Source organism: Caloenas nicobarica, chromosome 31, assembly GCF_036013445.1.
Source record: "Caloenas nicobarica isolate bCalNic1 chromosome 31, bCalNic1.hap1, whole genome shotgun sequence".
NCBI lineage: Eukaryota > Metazoa > Chordata > Aves > Columbiformes > Columbidae > Caloenas > Caloenas nicobarica.
In genome coordinates this window covers 1,352,116-1,374,208 of record NC_088275.1, presented here as the reverse complement: position 1 = coordinate 1,374,208, position 22,093 = coordinate 1,352,116, and the positions used below count along the sequence as shown (strand labels likewise).

The 22,093-nt window shown below is 49.6% G+C and overlaps 2 protein-coding genes across 7 annotated transcripts in view; one reads left to right on the top strand and one right to left on the bottom strand.

Annotated features, from left to right (window-relative positions):
• POGZ (pogo transposable element derived with ZNF domain) overlaps positions 1–8,649 on the bottom strand; it is a 21,991-nt gene extending 13,342 nt beyond the window's left edge. For 2 of the 3 annotated variants that reach the window (XM_065653601.1, XM_065653603.1), the window contains exons 1-2: positions 8,564–8,649; positions 2,440–2,564 (exon numbers count right to left, since the gene is read on the bottom strand). In XM_065653601.1, coding sequence (XP_065509673.1) covers positions 2,440–2,563 — 124 coding nt within the window. In that variant the 5' untranslated portion in view covers position 2,564; positions 8,564–8,649. Of the gene's footprint in view, positions 1–2,439; positions 2,565–2,659; positions 2,729–2,915; positions 3,022–5,619; positions 5,706–8,563 lie in introns of those variants that run through there. The other variant, XM_065653602.1, reaches the window with a different exon arrangement.
• Positions 8,626–22,093, top strand: LOC135999987 (methanethiol oxidase-like). Of its 4 annotated transcripts, XM_065653607.1 has the most exons (13): positions 8,989–9,424; positions 10,384–10,552; positions 15,886–15,939; positions 16,354–16,466; positions 17,103–17,288; positions 17,896–18,016; positions 18,784–18,966; positions 19,056–19,234; positions 19,789–19,867; positions 20,294–20,415; positions 20,505–20,597; positions 20,713–20,831; positions 21,160–22,092. In XM_065653607.1, exons 3-13 carry the CDS (start codon positions 15,933–15,935, stop codon positions 21,320–21,322), a joined length of 1,365 nt encoding a protein of 454 aa, XP_065509679.1. In that variant the 5' UTR covers positions 8,989–9,424; positions 10,384–10,552; positions 15,886–15,932; the 3' UTR covers positions 21,323–22,092. The 4 variants fall into 4 exon arrangements, with proteins under 4 accessions (XP_065509680.1, XP_065509679.1, XP_065509678.1 ...); XM_065653608.1 differs by lacking the exons at positions 8,989–9,424; positions 10,384–10,552 and adding an exon at positions 8,626–8,707; XM_065653606.1 differs by lacking the exons at positions 8,989–9,424; positions 10,384–10,552 and adding an exon at positions 10,812–11,066.

Here is a 22,093-nt window from a genome sequence, read left to right as displayed (position 1 = left end):
TTGCACAGAACGAGGCAATTCCAACTCCGGAACGTTGCCCAACTGCTTCTGGCAACTCAGGGGGGGCCCATGTTGCACCAAAACAGAGATCAGAGGAGTCTCCCAGCTCCTGGCAGCGTTTGCTGGCACCCACAGCAGGGGAGGAATCCAAAGGAGCAGCGGAGAGGATGAAGGAGGCGGTTGGGATGAAACTCAAGTCCAGAAAATGAGCAGGGTACTTATTTGGGCTTCAATTCCTTCCTCTACGCTGTCCGTCCTCACAAGGTTTGGCTCATCCACATATTTGTATTATATCAGCTCACTATGCACATGTATGTAATATAAGAAAGAACTGGTTTGAGTGGGATGCAGGTAGAGCTAAAAGCAATCGAAGGAAATTAAGGAAAGAAAAAAAAATTAGGCCGAGCGTCACTTCAAATATATTTAGCTTTCAGTAATTCTTCCTTTTATGTCCCAGTAATTGGAGACATTTTAGAACTAATCTGCAGGGAAAAAATCCGATCCAGCAGAAAGATGAGAAAAGGTAAGTGAAAAGATCCTTCCATGTCCAGTTTGGAATCCTCTTTCTGTATTTTCAGACGTTTCTCTACCAACATGGATGTTGCTATTTAAGAAAAGGATAAATTTTAGGTCTCCAGGCTTGTTTATAAACGAATTACAGCCTAGCAGGAAATAAAACAAAGCAAAACCTTGCACTGGGAGAATGGACAGATTTAACGGGTCTTTTTCAGCCTCAGCTTGTAAGTCTTTTTAATTAATGTAAAACAAAATGCGAGCCGACAGCCATGAGTGTACAAACCAGATTGTCGAAAGCTGGGCCTGCTCCAGCCGCAGCTCATTTCGGGAGCATTCCGCAGTCACAACTTCAACCGGGATGCGACCCTCAGTTACGGGGCCAGCAGGGAGAGCAGAGGTGACAGATGTCCCCGTGGCACTTTGCCACTCCAAATCCTCGCTGGCGTCGGGCCACAAAGGATTCCCCTGCAAGGCCAAGTCGTGTCATCCGAGCTGGTAGCGACTCAAATCCAACACTCAGGGAAGAAGAGGCCACGCCGTGGGCTGAACAAACTGTGGTTGCGTTGATCCTGGAGCATTCTCTGCTGCGTCGGTGCCTTCCAGAGGAGAATTCACCGTGCCACAGGAACTGGAGGTGTTTAAAACCCATTGTGGGCGCGGAGTTTTTCACCTACCAGCATCCGTCCCGGAGTATTTCCAGGTGTGCCGCTCAGCGAAGGACAAAGGCCACGCGACAGCCCGTCCAGAGCTTATTCCCACTCCGGCAGATCCGAAAAGCACCGATATAACCCGCACCATCCAGCTGACCCCGTGGTGTTGAATGCTCTGTTTTGACAATGTTAAAAGAGCCAACTGGGCTGCCAAGTCGTAAATTCTGCCTCTTTGGGAAGTCGCTGCATCTGTAAAGGTCATTTTGTTCCCTCTCCTCCCGAGCAGTCCAACACACACCTGGCAGATTCACAGGTTTTTCTCAGCAGTCTAAGGACAGTTCTCTGTTCAATCGATAGTTCCCAAGTGTCACCACCCCCAGACATTTCCCCCAGTTTCTGTACTGGGCACGATGTCTGGAACACGGCCGAGCAGCCCTTGACTTGCTATAAACAGCGCTCGGCAACAACCACAACATCACCACTTATCAACATTCTTCTCACCCGAGAACCACAACACAGCACCACCCGGTGACAATTAACTCCGTCCCAGCCCAAAGCAGGACTTTAGTTTAGCCCAAACCGCAACATGCTCATCACGGGGTTTAATTAGTTTAAGAGGCCTAAATGGCCCAACCCGGACAGAAATCAACAATCAGAAAGTATCAGCCTTGCATCTTTACTTAGTGGAATGATTATAAAGCATATGAGAAATATAAAGCTTCCTATCTGGCAATTATTGCTTTTTACCAGCCCCAATTTCTCATAATTTGACACAACTACTGGATAACAACGCACTCTGATCCACACTTTAAATGCAAACACCAAACATCAAAGTTACGTATCTTTCCCTTTGCGGAAAAGAGGAAAAACTAACAAAGAAAAAGAGTAAAAGCAAAACCAACCAAACCAACGAAAAGAGATTAGATCACAGGTTAAATAAATACTAAACTGGTTGGAATCTCGCTGTTTGCTGTGGAAGGTAAAGCACGGGAAATACAATTCTGCAAACCCCCGACCTCCTTGCCTGTTTCTGAACCGCCAGAAGATCCGAAACCACTCGCCACTGAACGCTGGTAACGTATTAAAGCACTTTGTAAAAGAAAAAGCATCATCCGCTATGTAAATGATCCATTCTCCACTTGTAAGAAACCACTAGTGTGGAGCACCGAGAACTTCTCAAATAAGTGGATAGGATGGAACCAATCCCTGCCGTTTCCCTTCACGTTTGAACACCGATAACGGGAAGAATTCCAGATTAAAACAGTGAAATTACCCGTCGCAGTTTTCTCAACTGAATTATAATCCTCAACGACAGAGTCTTCGATCACGTCGCTGATTTTCTGCCAGGGCTCCAGCTCCTCCTCCTCACACTCCATGAAAAGGTCCGTGTCCGCCATCCTGCAATGGGAAAAGAGGAGAAACCATCACTGGGAAACCGGTCTGACAAACTTCAAATTAGCCAAATCCCGTGTAAAGCAGTGGTTTCAATGTACCCGCTGAGCTTTCCGCAGAAACATGTGCCTCGGTGAAATATCTTGTAATCAACGAGAAAAAATAGCCAACTAAAAAAAAAAAATATCAAGTCTCTTACTCGTCAAATGAAATCACATTAGTATATTAGAAAACCAGAGTATTGTAATAATCCTAATATCCAATTAAGCAGGTGTATTACGTGAAGCATGAAAGAGCTCCCGTTCTCCAGCTGCTGCATTTCCAGCAGACCTACAGCGTGCGAAAAACGGTATTAACCTTCTCTCAAAGGTGGGAAATGGTGTGCGGTGAAATTAGGCGACTGATTCTACCGGTCAGCAACCAAACTCACGATGTCCAGCCCTCGCTCACGGAACACAAACTTCTATTAAAAGAAAGACACACACCAAAAAAAAAAAAAAGACAAAAAGAATTTTGGAATGAGATACGGTAAGAATTCCAAGCAATGAAGCCCTGAAGTCCAGGTCTGCGCTAGAAATCTGCTTCGCAAAGCAAGAAGCAAAGAGCCTCAACTATCCTTTTCTCTGCCCGTTAACAAACTTTTTTCCAATGAGAAGCCCTTAGCATAATAAAAACAAGCAGAATCTGTACACCAGATCTGAACCGACAGCCACTGCGACTGATCCATCGCCACATCTTGGTGATTTTCAATATTCGCCCTGCCCAGAAACATCTAGAAACGGCTCCTGGGTGAAGCTGGAACCGGCGACGCTCCCCCCATCGCTATTTATCCAGAATCATGTTACTCCGGGCAGACGAGATCCAGCCTTGACGCGCCGGCAATGGGCAGCTATAAATAGCCAGGATAAATAACCTGCTCTATTAATTAAATCACATACACACGCCTGCCCGGGAGGGTAGAACTACGGGGGAAGCCTTTTGCACACGCTGTAAAAAGAAATATATTATTCAACACCTCATCATTATTCAAAAGATGCAAAGACAAAATGCTAAAGAGACAGGAGTTACAAGCTGCTTTTGACACTAACTTGCATTATGCGCATAGTATTTCGTCTGTTCGCATCGCCCGAACTCAGAAAATGTCTCCTCTCCTCTCTCATGTAACAGCTTTGTTTTGCAAAGCTTTGATCTGGAATATTTTTGTATGTAAGAAGCCTTTGCTCAATAAAATGATTAATCCCAATGATAAATACTCTACATTTAGCTCTTCAGCGCACAGTTGGCAGATGCTCGGTTGAAAGATGAGTGCCAAAAAAATTTACCCCCCCCCAAAAATAATAAATTACAAAGTGTTCTAGACGCTGCAAGAAATAAAACCTTGCAGCCCCAAAGGTGTTTTCTCTCCCCTTCAGCTGGGAAATGGGAGAAGACGTTCAGGTACCAGGGAAATCCGACAATCAGGGTATTTTTATTCACGTACAACCGACCAGATTCCCCTGGATCCTTTTCTCCGATGCCCCACTGAAAAAAAAGAAAAATTCCCTCTTCTAATTCCAACCGAAATTTGGAATCTACGATGCAACTGTGTTTATCAATGAACTGCTTTCGCGCAGTTAGAGATACCAGACGCGATCCCCACGGACTGTCATTATTTTCTCAATGGAAAAGGAGCGAACAGGTAGAAAGGACGGAATGCTGGACGCCGCTTTAGGAGACGCGGGCACCTCCGATCTTCAAACAGAACAAACGCTTGGCCCCCGGTTCGGCACCAAACAAAGGACTCGGCGACCACAAGGCAAGTTTGAACCCGGTAAATTCACCAATTTAGAGAGGCCAGCGGGTCCCGAGAGGTTTCGGAATCCTCTCCAGAAGATGTTCTGCAGCTACGGGTTCGTTTGGTTATCGGACACAAGTCACGACACGCACATGCTGGATAGACACACTTCTTTTGGAAAAGGACTTGGAATTACTGACCCGTTCACGGTGTTCTTCAAAACGCACGTGACGGGACGTGCTGCTCTTCCTAAATAAGCTTCGTTTTCTTCGGGTTTTAATTAAAAAGAGTATAAATAAATGGGTTCTTATCATGGTGCTGCCTACGGTGTGAAACCATCTGCACCACAGCCGCTCTTCAGGGCACATAGTCAGAAATAAACACGGGCTCTGGTGATTATTAGCGATGAAGGACCAAATGGAAGTTGAGGAAACGATGAGAAAATAGTTTATGGACTTTAAAGATGCTCCTCGCATCTCCCAAAAGTCCACGATTAACACATTTTAGCACAAACTGCAGCCCAGAAAAATCTAATTTTCAGCACCAACTGTATAAACTTCCTTCATCCTTCTTGCCCAAGGTTTGTCAGGTTTTACGCCGGTCTGGATTGGCCACCGAAGATTTAATTGTGATGTGGTTATAGTGATATCGATACTCAACTGGAAAACAACCTCCTCCCCTCCTGACAGTCCGGAAAAGAAAATCTAAAATATAAGATCAAGGGTCTGCCTGTAAGAGACCTACAAATAATCCTGAGGAGATGATTCAATCATGCTTTAGGACAGAAATTAATGCATAAATCAACTTCTCTTGTCCAAATTCTCCTTCTGAACAGCCACTTCTCTCTGTTATGTCTTCCCTGGGCAAACATGCATTCCCAACAGAACCGCTGTCTTGTTTTCTCACTTACTTGCTGTCTTGTTTTCTCACTTACTTTCCATACCTAACGGCGAGGAACATCTCTTAACTTTTTAAGAACCTAAAAACCCAATGAGGTTACACCAAATGCAAACGAATCTTCCGATAAGGTTTCTGCTGTCAAGACACGCTGTAACCCCTGCCCTGAGAAAAACAGAACGCTCCTCTGCGGCTTTTAATGACCAACCGGCACGGCCTGAAACCGATACAATCGCAGCGATGAAAACACAGGTTGGTGATGGTTTCATCGGTGTTTCTGTGGCCGCTCATCACCAGCAACACCTCCAAAAGAAGAGCGGAGGCAAGCGGCACCACGCAGGCCGAGTGCCCGAGTTCCACATTCCATCCTTCAGGCCAAAGGAAACTCACCTGCTGTCGACTGATGTGGTTGACTCGACTTTGCTGGGCGCTGCAATAATCCCAACAGGCATTTACATCTCCTACAAACGCCACAATTTACAGCCCTGTATGTTTTACGAAAGGCTTTGAAGTGCACGATGCCTGCTAATTAACATGTATTATTACGCACCCCATTACGACGATTGTTATCTACCCTGAAGTTTACACAGTGGAGCGATGAAAACAAACCGCTCTCTGATTATTTGTCTCCGAGCACAGGACTACCCTGACGGTGCCAGAGCCCGAGAGCACGGCCGGAGCGACTTTTCTGCGCCACGCTCTTTGTGGAGCAGCCGGCACAACGTGGACACAGGGCCGGTGGCACCGAGACAGCTGGAGGCTCCGACGGTACCCGAGCAGCTGCGGGGACGGCGCACGCAAACAACAGAACCGTATATACCCATAAAACCAACTGTAAGAACGTTTGCAGAGCCCGTGGCCAGGCAGAGCTTAAAGCAGTGACAGCCTTATACACGCTAATAATGACACAACTGAAAAGACGGGCACACAAGCTCAGCTTCGTCTTCAACAACTGCAGCACCCTGGAGCTACGAGACGCTCTCCACGGAGAACCAGAGCGGGGAAGACGCACAATTCACAGACCCTCGCAAAGTATTGCCCAAGAGAAGGGACAGATCCCGCTGTCCCACACCCCCAGTTGCGCCCACTGGCTCCTGCCCCGTTTGGAATGTCTCGGTGACAGCTGCAGCCACCGAGTTCAACAAATTGAAGCTGTGCGTGTGTTTTCTACAAGAGGGAGAAGCCGAGAGCGAGATGCAGCAGAGCTGGAGTCCCCCAGAAGAGCAGGACTCCGGTGAGAGCCAGGCCAAAGCCTCAGTGATACCAAACATCTCATTTTTAACACCTCCAGCCGGAAGGATCAGCCGTGGGGTATCTCCGCAAGCTCACAAAAGGGATTTACTGCAGGTGTGCTGGGCACAGAGTGACGTAGCGAGCGATCCAGTTCTTGTGGGTGTGGGGGGGGACAGGGAAGCACTGGGAGAGCCCAGGGCAACAAATAAACCCAACAGCTTCCCCTCTACAGCTACCGAGAGGTGCTGGGGCAGTGGGCAGGGGTGGGTGACACCTCTGCTGTCACCAGAGGGTGACGGGGCAGGTGCTGAGGACAGGGGGGGTGACACCCCTTGTATCACCAGAGGGTGACGGGGCAGGCGCTGAGGACAGGGGGGGTGACACCCCTTGTATCACCAGAGGGTGACGGGGCAGGCGCTGAGGACAGGGGGGGGTGACACCCCTTGTATCACCAGAGGGTGACGGGGCAGGCGCCGAGGACGGGGGGGTGACAACCCTTGTATCACCAGAGGGTGACGGGGCAGGTGCTGAGGACAGGGGGGGTGACACCCCTTGTATCACCAGAGGGTGACGGGGCAGGCGCTGAGGACAGGGGGGGTGACACCCCTTGTATCACCAGAGGGTGACGAGGCAGGCGCTGAGGACAGGGGGGGTGACACCCCTTGTATCACCAGAGGGTGACGAGGCAAGCGCCGAGGACAGGGGGGGTGACACCCCTTGTATCACCAGAGGGTGACGGGGCAGGTGCTGAGGACAGGGGGGGTGACACCCCTTGTATCACCAGAGGGTGACGGGGCAGGCGCCGAGGACAGGGGGGGTGACACCCCTTGTATCACCAGAGGGTGACGAGGCAGGCGCCGAGGACAGGGGGGGTGACACCCCTTGTATCACCAGAGGGTGACGGGGCAGGTGCTGAGGACAGGGGGGGTGACACCCCTTGTATCACCAGAGGGTGACGGGGCAGGCGCCGAGGACAGGGGGGTGACACCCCTTGTATCACCAGAGGGTGACGGGGCAGGCGCTGAGGACAGGGGGGGTGACACCCCTTGTATCACCAGAGGGTGATGGGGCAGGCGCTGAGGACAGGGGGGGTGACACCCCTTGTATCACCAGAGGGTGACGGGGCAGGTGCTGAGGACAGGGGGGGTGACACCCCTTGTATCACCAGAGGGTGACGAGGCAGGCGCTGAGGACAGGGGGGGTGACACCCCTTGTATCACCAGGTGACGGGGCAGGTGCTGAGGACAGGGGGGGTGACACCCCTTGTATCACCAGAGGGTGACAGGGCAGGCGCTGAGGACGGGGGGGGTGACACCCCTTGTATCACCAGAGGGTGACGGGGCAGGCGCTGAGGACAGGGGGGTGACACCCCTTGTATCACCAGAGGGTGACGGGGAAGGCGCCGAGGACAAGGCCCAGGCTAAGGGGGGCTCCCTCGCCCTCCAAGGGGGTGGGCAGAGCCTCCCCCCAGCCTTAAAACAGGCGCAGAAAGGGCCTTTCTCCGGAGAAGCAAAGCGCAACCCACCCTCGGCGGATCCTGGCGGCTGAGGAAGAAAAAGGAGAAAAATAATCCCCGTGCCCAACATGGCCGCCCACCCAGCACCAGCCACGGCAAAAGGAGGAGGGGGAGGCAGGATGGGGAGGCCGCGGCCCCCCCCTCCCCCGGGCGCCGGCGTTAACGGGGTGTCCCCGGGGAGACTTGGGCGGGGGGGGCAGGACGCAGAGCGGAGGGAGCTGCCGGTGGGGCCGCTTCACCGCCCGCTCGCCCCCCGCCGCCGGGGGTGCGAGCGGATCCCTCCGCCTCCCCTCAGCGCCCGCCGGGGCCACATCCCGCCGCCCAGCGGGAGCCGCCGCGGCCGCGGCTCCTCCCCGTCCCCCGCTCCGGCGGCCCCGAGCCCTCCCTCCTCCTCCTCCTCCCGCCGCTTTGTGTACGGCGCGCTCCGGCCTTGTCCCCCCCGCTTCTTCTCCCTCAGACCCGGGCGGTTCGAACCGGTTCCAACGGTCGCCAAACGCCGCGGTGTCGTCTGTGTCCCACCCCCCCGCCCGCCAACGCCTCCACCCCCGTTATCCCTCCCCACATAACGGGCCCGCTCCGCCTCACCTTCCTCGCCGCCGCCGCGCTCTCCCGCCGCCGCCTCAGCCGCTCGCTCTCACAGGGCTCCGGGGCGAGGCGGCCGGCGGGGGAGGGCAGGTGGCATGAGCCCCCCCCGGGAGCCCCGAGCGGGATGCTGAGGAGAACGATGAGGTATTAGCGCTTGTTCCCGCGGGGGGGCGGCTCCGGGACTGGCGTGTGTGTCTGCGTCTGTGTGTGTGTGTGTGTCCCCTCAGGAGAGTAAAGGAAAAAAAAAGCGCGCCCGGCGGGCTGATACACGCGCGAAGCGCCCGCAGACACACACACACATACACACACACACAAAAAAAAGGGGGACCTGGCCGGCGGAGGGATACGGTGACGTCATTTCCTTCTGGGCCGCAGGGAGGAGCGGGGATTGGTGCGCGGCGCGGTGACGTCAGCGGGAGGCGGGCGCAGCCGCTGCCTCGGGCCCTGGCTGGGGTTTGGCCGGGGGAGAAATGGCGGCGGGAGCGGCGGCGCCTCCGCCCGTTCCTCAGCGCTGACCCCCCCCCACCCCGCGGGCTGCGGGGCCTCGGGGCTGCCCCGGGGGAGGAGGCGGGTGGGGGGGCCCTGCTGGAGGCCTCTCGTGGGCGCTGAGGGGGCGGCCGCCCCCGCCCCGGGCCGGTGCAGGCTGAGGGGCCCGGTGGAGTCCGGCCCAGGAGGTGGTTGCTTGGCCTGAGCGTCGGTGGTTTCCAGCCCAATCCCCCCTCCTGTAGCAGGTGTCGCTTTGGCCTTACCTGCATCTGCGGCGCTTGTCGCCTTTGGTGGCGTTTGTGGCATTTTGGGCCCGGTAGTGCCGTAGGTTGGCGGTGTGGTGAGGATTCAGTATTGCCGGCTGCAGGTGTAGGGGTAACGAGGTTATTAATGTAATTAGGTCTGGGTGCCTCAACTGCGAGGTTCTGTGGGCGGCCGTGGGTTTGCTCGGGCGAGGTGGGAACAGCTGAGGTGGGTCCGGGACCGAACCCCAGCTAACGGGACGTGCTCAGCCACCGCGACGCCCAAATGTGGGTTTGGTGGCCGCGTCCGCAGACAACCCGAGGGATGTTTAGTGACCAGAGACTTCCCAGGTCCAAAAATTATCAGGGGCCTTTCTGATGAAGCTGTTGCTACATTTTGTGTCCCGTCTGTGAGATTCCCAGCACAGGTTTCATCCCTCGGAGGTGGTTTCAAGAGGGAGGCGAAGGATTAAATTGCCATAAACGTCTCCGCAGGTTCTGTGGAGGTTTCCTGCACTGTCCACCTTGCTGTCACGGCTTTGCTTAAGCCTCTCCGTAACTTCAGTGTGTAAAGAATCCAAATACCATCAAGGCAGCGATATAAATGCTTAAATTGCACATTTGCTTAAGTACGTTTGTGGCTCGGTGCCATCCGAGTCCCCTGCGCTGTCCAGTCAGTGACTCCACGTCTCCCTCACATCAATTCACATGGCTGGTGTCTTTAATAATGAACTTATTATTGCGATTATATCTTCAATAATGAACTCCTTGCTGTGAATAATTGAGGGCTGGTGGAACGCACGGCTTTTAACTGCCTGCAATACAGGAGATAATGCGGTTAAAATGGATAATGCAGGTTTTTATTAACTGCTAACATATTTAACAAAAATACAAGTATTAATTTTAGAGTTAACGTATCCTCAGCATACTTTGAAATGTTACTTTACGTATCTGTAGAACTCCTGTGAGTTTGGGAAGTGCTGTGCTCCCGAACGGAGCCCCTGGCTGTGGCACCCGTGTGCCGCTAGAAGGTGATTTATGATTCTGTAGCTCATTAAACAAGCGCATTAATTTTCTTCTGCTGGTCTTCAGGAGCTGCCAGTTGTTCTTCCTGCTTTGCACAACTCGCCAGGCTGCTGCGGGGACGTGTTTCCATTTACCGGGCTCTGCCGCCTGTAAATCACGTACACGTGCGATGCAAAGGGCCACGTTCTCCTCTGGTTGTGCCACTGGTAATAATAACAAACATCGTTATCGCCAGGTAGGCGTTTGTGTTCCTGATTGCGCTTTGCAGCCTCTGCCTTAGATGGAGCGTTATTTAATTATTTAACAGAATAATAGCAATTTTCACTTGGCTTTGTCAAAAAATATAATCTAGAAGTAGAAGCCATGAAAAAAAAGTGATTTTTTTCCTTAAGGAAAGGGGACAACAGCCAGTTGCTCTGGCAGTGCTAGTGATGGGATAGGTGAAGTTTGTAAGTGGAATTCAGGTGTCAAGAGCAGCCAGGATTTACCAACAGAGCTTTTTATTCCTGACTGATGACTGACGGGTGTGTTTACCGCTGAAAAAGCCACCTGCGAATCCCAAACTTGGTTTCTTCCTTGCTTGGAAATGCGACGTGTCTTAGAGCTCAGGTAAAAACGCAAAGTTAAAAAAAAGAAACCGTCAAAACTCCCCAGGGCACTTCTGTCCGTGTCCAGTGTGTGTTCTGCAGGTACTGGACTGGGGTGATGTTAATGACAGGGAAAACGCAGCTGCTCTGGATCACACATCGGTGAGTTATTTCTCATTTTTGCAGGAGGAAAGCTCGGGGAAACTTCTGTTTCTTTAGGAATAAGGATAGTTGTGAAATACGTATGGTTTAAAACACAACACCCAGGTGGACCAGTCCTGAAGGAATGGCAAGATTATCTGTAAAACGTGAGCTAATTACTGAGGCAAACGACCTGTCACGTCAGGAGAAACCCGCTCAAGGGAGGTCTTAATAAAACCGGAGCAAGAGGCCTCCAGGACTCAGGATTTGGCCCGGGATCAAGATGTTTCTCTGCAGGAAGCTGTTGTGGCCATAAAAATGTCTGTCCTTTTAATCAGGGGTTTGTTTCTCTTGTCAAATCCCGGCTGAGATTTCCCTTCGCAGCTTCTCCAAACATCTGGTTGTTGTCACGTCCTTATTATCAACCTTGGAGTGAACGATCGGGCTCTCCCACATTATGCAATTGCTTTGAACATTCTGAAGTTATTAAAAATAATAAACATGTGGGGTTTTGTCCTGGTTTCAGCAGCAAGCCGTAAACACGAGGCTTAGCATATCGCCTCTTAAAATAAAAACTGATTCTTTCTGATCCCCCGACTGTGGGTTTTGCCAGCGATCTGTCGTGAGATTTGTGGTGAAATTTGAAAGTTGTCAAAAGCCTCGTTCATTTCTACGCATGTAGGTATTTAACTCTGGCCACTGATGGAATTGCGGTACAGACGTGCTGTTTTATGTGACAATTAAAGAACAATAATGTGGTTTGCACACACCGATGTGGTTCCGAGGCGCTGTCGACATGTGTGCTGCAGATGATCCCTTTGCCAACTCCACATCAATTAATGCACCCAGACCTGCTGCCGTGTGAGTTTCAGACAATCACCGTCCTGTTTGACATTCAAATTCTGATTTTTGTCTCCTATTCCTCTTTTGAGATGCCTTCAGAGGGAGGAGAGCTGCTCTTTGTGTTAGTTATACGACCAGAATGAAAATACGAGTGCGACGCAAAGGTCCTGATCCTGCTCCTGAAGGGGTTTTGCGCTTTGTGTGACTGCAGGACAAGTATTACGAACAGAACACAGAACTGTGGGTCACTCAGTTCTGCAAACACGTTACAGAATCAAAAAGTCATCCCTAAAAGGGCCATAAGGTCGAAACTTCTCCAGGGCCGTAGAGAAATAATCTTGAACTCAGGCTACAGCTGGTTTGTGTCTTATATGAACTTTCTGATACGTGCGTCATCCAGTTTATAATGGTTAATAACTATAATTCATTCTCTTGATGGTGCTTTTTTTACAAGGACGCTCAGTAAAAGATGAGAGACCCAAATTCCACGCGCTGTAGCATGTCACGCGTAGGACATCAGTTCAGTCGGGAGCTTACCCTTTATTTTTCCATTCTGCTTGTAATCAAAGGAATTGGCATAATCGTTGGCAGACCCAGCGCAGGCTCTAAAAGCTGAAAATAAAGAATTTTTATTAGAACCACCTTGGAAGAACTGGGATCGATGTGTCAATAAGAGCTCTCCGCTTTGCTAACGCATGTTTGGGAACTTGGTGATAACGCTTCACTGAGATTAACGTCTCGATGCAGGATGCCCGTGCTTGCCGGTTTTTAATTATTTTAATAAGAGCTGCGTTTTATTTTTTAGTACAGCCCTGTTTCCATCTTCTGCAGCCGTGGAGTGTTGAGAACAAAATTCAGAGAACGACACTTTTGCACGAAAGCTTGCACAAAATACTTAGCGGCATGAAGAAGTTAACGGACTGTGTTTGTCTCATTCGGGGAAAAAAAGGCTCCGTTCACTAAACAAATCTAAAGAAATGGTTAGTTCTAGGTTGTTTATTAGGTCTCCCTGACGCTCTCTTGGCTTCATGGAGGGAATTGCTAAGTAGTTGTAGTGTTTCAGCACCGTTTGGTTTTTCTGCTGTCTGTGGAAGGCAGGGAAGTGGGACAGGGCTGTAGAACGTGTAAAATCCTCTCTCAAGAATGTGTTGCAGATGACAGAAGTAACGTCGCCCGGCAAAAAGTACCGTCCTTTAAAAAAAAAGACTGGGAAATAACAGACTAATTCTGATGAGGGAGAGTTCAGCAGAATCCAAGCCTGGAGAGCCGCGTTTCTGCTGTGTTTCTGTCCCGCTGAGCTGGGAAAGCTGAATTTTATCCTGACTTTCCGTCCCGTCCCCGCGCAGCCCCAGCTGTGCTGGATCCTCCCCTTGGCAGGGGCTCCCGGTCCGGCCCCCTTGCTCCTCTATAAATCACCCTCCGGCGGCTTTTCCTGCGCAACCATCCAGCCGACAGCCCTTGATCACCATGGGTAAGGGATCCGCTGCTCTTTGCCGCCCTTCAGACTCGTTAGCGGGGGGTTCGTTAGTGCCCAGGAAGGAGAAACGCGTGGCTGAAGCTCAGCATTTCCCCAGCTGTTAAAGGGTTTATGTCTTTAAGCTGTTGAAACCCCCGTGGTTTTAAATAAGTGGCTTTAACGCTGTCGGTCGGCGCCTTCTATCCCACCATTAAATGTCTCTTTTAGTACCTCGGTGTTTGTAATAGAAACTGAAATAAGCACTTGGACTTGGGTTGTTTGTGAGTGACGCTGGGGAAGGTTCCTGGGAAACTGAGGACTGGAATTGAAGTTTTTTGCTTGTATTTTTGTGGTAGGGCGTGTAGTTTTTAAGGACTTTCATTTTTGGATACGCGGACAGGAAACGGAGGAAGAGACTGAAGGGGTTTTTTTGTGTTGATGTGTTACTGTGTCGTTTGCACGGTGGACGCTTAAACTGATTTCGCAGCGCAGGGAAGATCATGGACCTTGCTTAAAAAACCCTCTTATTCCACAGACAAAACCAAGAATTGTGACTCAGCAAAAACGAGTCTGGTTTAGCACCCTGGGGCAAACATTTCTCTCCTTGCGCTTTTGTAACAGTACGAAGGAAACTATGTCCGTGTCGCTCCGCTTTCTAACAAACCGTAGTTTTAGTTTCGTGACCGGTTTCGGCGGCGGCGCGCGAGACATTGCTGGGCGGTGTGTGAGGACTAAATTAAATACTGCGCCTTAAAGCGTAAAAACCGGCGCAGTGGTGACTGAGGATCGAGTCTTGGGCTGCTCTTCAAGAACGGGATGGATCGGTAAAGTCCGCTTGCGTAATTTCTTGCCCAGATCGGGCTTATTCCACCTAAACTTAAGCTCTCAACAGAGGTGCCTCATTTATTTCTTCATGAAGAGGCTGAAGAACTCTGCTGCCATAAAACCCCACAAATAAAAAGCAGAGTCTTTCCTGCTGTTAAACCCAAACTATCAAGGAATCCCTCAGTGTGAATAGTTGGTGAATTTACTCCGAAACGGCACTTTATGTTTTTTTACAATGCTATTACCTGTCAGAAACCTATAAACCTCATTTTCCAGGCTGAATATAGTTAGAGATTGGCTGTAGGCAGCAGTGACAAAAGGAACAGGGATATTTTTATCGGCTCTCGGCGTGCATATACAGATAACCGCACAGGAGTGAGGAGGGATTGGGCTCACCGTGACTTCATTTGTGCAAAAAGGAAAACGGTGCAACGAACAGTGAAAGCCAAACGTGAATATTCACCCCGTAAAATTCACACATGAGCTGTCGGCGATGGAGGAACGGCCATCGATTTGGGAAGACGAAGGTGGATGGGAAGAGAATTTACCTGTAACGGTGGAAGACGCACAGTGAAAAAAGGATCTTGATGCTTTGAGTCCTCGCTGGAATTTCCAAACCACGTTTACGTGACGGGTGTTCAAACCGCACCAGCACCTTCCGGATCCACCGTAAGCCACATGAACATCTTTAACCCTGGATTATTAACATGGCAGCATCAATATTCCTGTTAGCGTGTCGCTACAAGATGGTACGAGTCAAAGTTTCGTGACAAAAGCGGGATTTTGTGTTCACAACTGACACAGAAGGGCCTCACCCGCCGAAATCTTCAGACCAAACAGAACAGAACAAAAGTGTTTGAACAAGGTCAGAGGGAAAGGAGGGAAGAATGTGCGTGTGAGGAGGAACAGAAAACGTTCATCATCTTGCTGGGTGGTTTCTCTGGAAAACAATTTGGCACAAATCATCTTTTTCTCCGAGTAATCCGCAGAAAGCTGCGTTTGCAATGCTAATGAAGCTGCGGTCTAACGCGCGCCGAGTTCTTGCTAATTTAGGTGATTGAGAAAATTGGAAGAAAGTTTAAATTACGGCTTGGGCGTAAACGGAACAAAGCAAACCTCATATTTTGTGTTTCCACGTGAAAATGTTTCACAAAGAACGGGAAATTAAAGCTGAAGTGCTAAGCGACTCTTTTTGAGAAGCTGCAGCGTGTCAAGTCGTGGGATGGCTCAGCAGCTCCCGGCACCAGAACGGCAGAGATTTCGCTGGCAGTTTAGCCCAAAAACGTGCAACAGGTTGTACCTGCCCCTTAGAGCAATATTTCAGGGTTAGGTTTCCTTAATTTTAGCCAACAAGTCTTAATTCCAACCAACAATGTATTGATGCAATCCTGACACGTCTGTTGGCCGCGTTACGGTAGAAATTGCTGCGTGTGAGGCTGGTTCAACAGAATTTTTACTTCGGTGTTGATTGGGATCCAAACTCCTTGAAATGAAGGCCCAAATTTTCCTTTTCTTTTTGAGCACGGGCTGTCATAATGTGAATATTTTCAGAAACCGGAGTAACTGCCGCTAGAGCCAGTGGGACGTGCGGGTGTTCGGCAGCGTGAAAACGGGCTCTGAGATTTGTTATTCTCTGAATGCAAAGCCGATGTTTTAGAGATGCGCTTTAAAATAATGCGGAAATTAGCCTGACTTTTTTTTTTTCTCTCCAATCAGCAAAATGCGGAGCCTGCGGTCCAGGATACGCGACTCCTCTGGACGCCATGAAAGGCAAGTACCGTAACATCTTTTCTAAATCCAGGCCAAGCAGGAATTGGTTTTAAATTAGGTGAAGACTAAGACGCCTTCCAGAGCAGCTCATTAATCAGCAAGGCCAAGGAGACTTTAAATATGTGAAGAGATTTGATTCCATTTTGCACGCAACTCTGGGCACAGCACACGAGCTCTGTTACCATTAAACCGCAGGGGCTCTGGGTTCAGACCTTGTAGTTTTTAATAGTGTCCAAACTTCACCTTGAGGCCTCTGATATATTTTAAAAGCCTCAGTTTTATAGATTGGAGATAGAAGTACTGAGGAGAAATAACGACTTAACGGAGAGGTGAAATCCGGGGAAGATTCTCTTAAAGCGAACCACAGCTTTTGGTAAAAATTGGGTGCATTAAACGAGATTTCTGCGTTGCAAGGTCCGCGGGAGGAGATCGTGTACCTGCCCTGCATCTACCGGAACACGGGCATCGAGAAGCCTGACTACCTGGCCACGGTGGACGTCGACCCCAAATCTCCACACTATTGCCAGGTACCCGCGTGTCGAGCGGCGCCGGCACCTCGAGAGACACCGAAGCATTTTTGTGCTTCATATTTTAATAGCCCTTTTAATCACATTATTACTGATTCATACCGAGTGCGAGTATTAAGCTCTAGAAGGTGGTATTTCCTCGGGGTGTGTCAGGAGTATAGACGGAGTTTCTAACACAGGATGTCTGGGAAATTCTACACATTAGGCGTTATAAGTCTTCCCATTTTTCTTAGTTATACGGTGGAAAAGTAAAAAATCAGAAGCAAGAGCGTGAATTACCACATCAGTTTGCTACAACCAGGTGCATTTTGTGAAGTCAGAGACTTGCAGCACGTGGACGAGGGACGTTTTTTCTGTTGTTTTCCTTCTGTATCGTTATTTGGTGTCTCCTTAGAGTCTTGTAAAGCTTTGGATTAATTTCATAGCGTAGAGCATTTATAGAATTGTGACGTCCAACTTCTCCCACTTTGCAGCTTCAGCTCTGCGTGTCTCAGGCTGAATCCGCTCCCTGAATAACAAACAGCAGTTGCCTTCTGCTCTTTATTAATTTATGCTGCGACACAAAGACCCGTCTCTTTGCCTAGGGGGAAAAAAGCTCGAGCAGACTGAATCTTAAGCCTGGCTCTGACTTTGCAGGTGATCCACCGCCTGCCCATGCCCAATCTGAAGGACGAGCTCCATCACTCCGGCTGGAACGCCTGCAGCAGCTGCTTCGGGGACGCCACGAAGAGCAGAAATCGGCTCATTCTCCCCAGCCTCATCTCCTCTCGGGTTTACGTGGTGGACGTGGGAACGGACGCGCGAGCTCCCAGGATCCATAAGGTCTGTTTAGGTGACTTTAAGCTGGCTTTTTATTTCTGAGGTTTTGACCAACTTCGCGTTAGGAGAGCCAGAACAGTTAGGGAAACTTTGGTCAAACATTAGGAACTTGTGGGAGTTTTGAAATTCCTGCATTTTATTGATAAAATAAACTAAGCGTGGAACGTGAGGGAACTGTTAAGTGGTTTTTTGTGCCAGCCCACCTGCCTGCAAACACTCTCATTCAAAGTCTTTCAGTTTTGAGTTCTGCAGAACCTTGCCAGCCTTTAACTATTAATGCAGTGGAATAAAACCCCCAAAGGGCTCTGCTCGTACAGTGAATTTTCATTCAAGCCTCAAAGCCCTTTTTTTTTCCCCCTCTGAACTGCTAGTGCTCCAGCGAGGGCCGATGTCTGAATATTGCACGTGGTGTTTCTGCTGCTGCTACTAATTAACACAAATGCAGACGTCGGTGTCTCGCTGGTGCACAAATTGATTCGAAGCGTTCACCTCTTGCTGTTTATATTTTTGAGAAGAGCAAATAAATGTTGCAGTGCTGTACTACTGGGCAGAGGAGAAAGGTGGAGCTAGTGTTCTGCGGTCACTGTGCGTAAACTCATTTTATTAATAGATTGTTGAGCCGGTGGAGTTATTCTGGAAAGGGAATGTGGCGCATCCTCACACCTCGCACTGTCTGGGCAGCGGTGACATCTTAATCAGCTGCTTGGGAGACCCTGCTGGCAACGGAAAAGGTATTAAACCCCTTCGGGAAAAGTATTTGTGCTCCCAAAGTACAGGCTGCAAAGCCAGAGACATTTTCAAGAGCTTACCGTTCTTTCGTGCGCACAATATTCCAGCAGCTGTTTATTTAACTGTAGAATAAATACTTGAGTTACCAGGTGAGCTGTGTGGTCTTTGCTCTGCCAACCCAAATCCACTTTGTCTCGTTATCTCACAAAAATTCAAGCTTTCCAGCTACTCTAGATTGCATTTCCTATTTAAACCTTTAGGAGGATTCTTGCATGTAAATTTTGTTACCTACTCAGTTACAAAGCATACGAGCTCTTGGAAGAAATATACTTCGGGTGGCAAGTGGTGAACCTGCTCCTCTTCACAGGGTTTCTCTCTTCTGGATGGTGGGCAAACGTGTCCTTGAATAGATGCATATTATGTACATAATTCAAGGTGACCAGCAAAGAAAACCAGAGGTGACTCCTCCAGGATCTTCTCTAAGATATCCCTTAATTGAAACGTATACTCTAGGAGGGCTAATGGATTTATCAGAATGACTTGAGTAGAAACAGAGCAAATGAAAGCTTAAAAAAACCATGATGGTGTGATAAAGTTCTTTAATAATCCAGCTTTCGTTTGCTTTAGTCCAAGAGAATCACAAAATTCTGCTTACGCATAGGGTTGCATTTTACAGCGTGTTTAGAACATTTAAATATTAATATATTGTGAATCTTACGTAAAGCTGTGTGGACATCTTATAACATTTTTGGGGTTTTTTTTCTACCAGGTGGCTTTATTTTGCTGGACGGAGAGACCTTTGAAGTGAAAGGGAACTGGGAGAAAGGGGACAAGGTGCCGCCCCTGGGTTATGATTTCTGGTACCAGCCGCGCCACAACGTCCTCATCAGCACCGAGTGGGGAGCCCTGAAGGTCCTGGCAGATGGATTCAACCCCGCCGACGTTGAGAGAGGTGAGGGAGCGTTTGCTTCAACTCTCACGAGTGATTCTTCATCGCAAAAACACCTCCCGTGCTGATTTGTGTCCGTCCCGACCCTTCAGGGCATTACGGCCGCCACATCAACGTGTGGGACTGGAGCTCCCGCACCTTCGTCCAGGCCATCGACCTGGGGAAGGGCTCCATCCCCCTGGAAATTCGGTTTCTCCACGAGCCGGCCGCCGCGGAAGGGTTTGTCGGGTGCGCTCTGAGCGGTGCCGTGCATCGCTTCTACAAGACGGAGGTGAGTCCTGACGGCCACGGCAGATGCAGGAGCTCAACCCTCATCTCAGAAACCCGCTGATACTGAGGGAATAGTAGAATTTGGGTAAAAAAAAAAAGATATAGCTCTTAATTCCAGTCTAATTCTAGCCAAGCTTTAACACTGTGCCAGAGAGGAAACCTAATGCCAGCATGCACACAAGCCGTGGGTAACTGATTAAGCAGAGCGAGGGTCTCTTCCAACCGAAATAGATTCTATGATTCTACGATTCTCTTGCCGTTTTAGAGGGTGAGCTGGGGACAGGCAGGACCCCAAGCTGAAGGAGATCCACGGGGTTTGGTTCTGCTGCCGTTACCGCAGTTGGAGATGTTGTTGCATAGTTTAATCATTAACGTTCTCGCTGGCAGCAGAGTTCCAGCCTCACCCCTGCATTGCAGCCTGCGTGTCATCTCTGGACAGGACCTGTTCACTGCACAGCACTGTTTGCTTCTCCTCCCTCCGTCAGGCGCGGCCGAGCCCTCATGGCTCATGCTGCGGCGATAATAACGCTGTGTTCTCTCCTGCACCTTTTGCAGAAAGGGGACTGGGCAGCGGAGAAGGTGATTGAAGTCCCCAGCAAGAAGGTGCGAGGATGGCTCCTCCCGGACATGCCGGGTTAGTGTGTTTGGGGAAGAAATGGGGGGTTGTCCTCGCCCGTTCCCTGCTCCAGCGTCGCTTTTTGCAAAATCTTATCCTTAAATAGCAAACACGTCCCTCGTAGAACACTGTAATATGTTTCTGTTTGGGTTCTTTGTGTGATGCTTCTGATGTGACGACATCAGCCTGGAGATTTCTCCAGAAAAATACCTGGAGTTTGGGTCCTTCAGCGAGAGCTCGCGGTGTTCAGGGACAGTCCCGGTAACGCTGGCGGAGCCTGAATGTGCATTGGGTTTCCAGGGATGATTGCGGTTGTTCAACCCATATCTTAACATATTTTCCTGAGGCTACTGTGTCTAGAATTTTGAAAGGTAACAACAGGCTTGTGGTTTAGTTTGTTGCTGGTCCCGTTTTCTCACTTTGCTACTGAATATTTCTGTGAAGGTCTGATCACCGACATCCTCATCTCGCTGGACGACAGGTTCCTGTACTTCAGCAACTGGCTGCACGGGGACGTGCGCCAGTACGACATCTCCGACACCCGCCGGCCCCGGCTGGTGGGACAGGTGAGGAGAAAATGACCATTTACTGCGGCTGGAGAATTATCCTGTTCCTTTGAGAGCCGACACCTTTTCTCACTTTCCCTCGGCCGCAGGTGTTTCTAGGGGGCAGCATCACCAAAGGGGGACCCGTGACTGTGCTGGAAGACAAGGAACTGCAGTGTCAGCCGGAGCCTTTTGTCATCCAGGTAAGTTTTCCTGACGCACCGTTGTCCATTTTGAAATATCTTTTGCTTCTCCTTGCTGTGGCATTTCTGTTTTTCAGCCTCGTCTTGAACACCTTGTTCTCTGCTGCAATTTCAGGGGAAGAAGGTGCCGGGCGGACCTCAAATGATCCAGCTCAGCTTGGACGGGAGGAGATTGTATGTCAGCACCTCCCTCTACAGCGGGTGGGACAAGCAGTTCTACCCGGATCTTGTCAGGTAAGAAAACTTTGGTTTGTCTTTGAGTGCATCTGCGTGACTTTATATTTGCGGGAATTAAGGGAGATGATTTTCCGGATGACCACGGGAGGGCAGAGCACAGCCTCCCAGTCCTTTCTCAGCAGCAATAATGTCATTTTTCACTCGTTCATCGCTAATTTGAGGCTGCAGGTTTCACCGAGGCGATGTGACTGACATTGAGACCCACTAAGCCCCAGTTTCAATCTGGGGTTCTTTCCGTTTGACATTAAACGGAGACAAATCCCTCCCGAATATGCACCAACGAGGAATCCTCTTCCCAATTTCTGTTTTCTTGGCCCTTTTTCAGGGAAGGCTCCGTGATGCTGCAGATCGATGTGGACACGGAAAGAGGCGGATTGAAAGTGAATCAAAACTTCCTGGTGGATTTTGGAAAGGAACCTGACGGGCCTGTCCTGGCCCATGAGATTCGTTACCCTGGCGGGGACTGTAGCTCTGATATCTGGGTGTAATCGTTTATGGAGCTTTTTTGGTGATGGAGACGCTGTTCTTAAATATAATAACTCCATCAGCAGGATCATTCCATGGGCTTGGGGCCAAAAAGCTTCATTTGCTCATAAAGCCCTTGGTGCTTTGCACAGCATAAGAATCACGCGTATCTCATCTGAAGCCACATGTTTCTACAGCCGGGTTATATTTTAACACGCGGGCACTGATGTTATAAAAAAAACAGCGATAAAATTGTTCTTCAAGCCAGCTGGAGCTTCACCGTTTGTTTTTTTAGCATTTCAGCATTTTCTGTTTCAAAGAATGTAAAATGTAGGGTCATTTCAGAAAATAACCTGCGGATGATCTTGCAGGCGGCCACAGGAGGGCACAGTTTAACGTTTCCTGGTCTTCACTCCCGGATTGTTAATTTGAGGTTGCAGATTAATTGGTGTTTCTGCTCCCAGGTCACATCCAAGAGGAGCAGATGTGTTTATATAAAAAAAGAGAGAATATTTGGAGTGTTTTCAACAAGAGTGAGAGGGCAGCAAAATCTGTTGTAAGCTGGGAAGGTTGTAGAATGGAGAAATTGCTGTTTAATTGAAGCCAGAGCAGTCGGGGTGAGAGTCACCATTAAAAAAAAAAGATGTTTTGGGGCTTTTGCCTTGAGATCTCTACTCTGGTGAAGACTGAACTGTTGAGTTGAGGAGTAGGGAAGTGCCTTGAGATATGCAGAGGAGTCTAAAATGCGTCCTTGGTTTTGGGGCGTGGGTGGGAGCCACCCCTGTGCTTTAATT

Bases quoted from the DNA above. Each gene is read 5' to 3' on its own strand.
- LOC135999987 (XM_065653609.1), top strand. The intron at 15,940-16,353 runs GCAAGTACCGTA...CTGCGTTGCAAG, and splicing joins TCCTCTGGACGCCATGAAAG to GTCCGCGGGAGGAGATCGTG. The intron at 18,017-18,783 runs GTATTAAACCCC...TTTTTCTACCAG, and splicing joins CCCTGCTGGCAACGGAAAAG to GTGGCTTTATTTTGCTGGAC.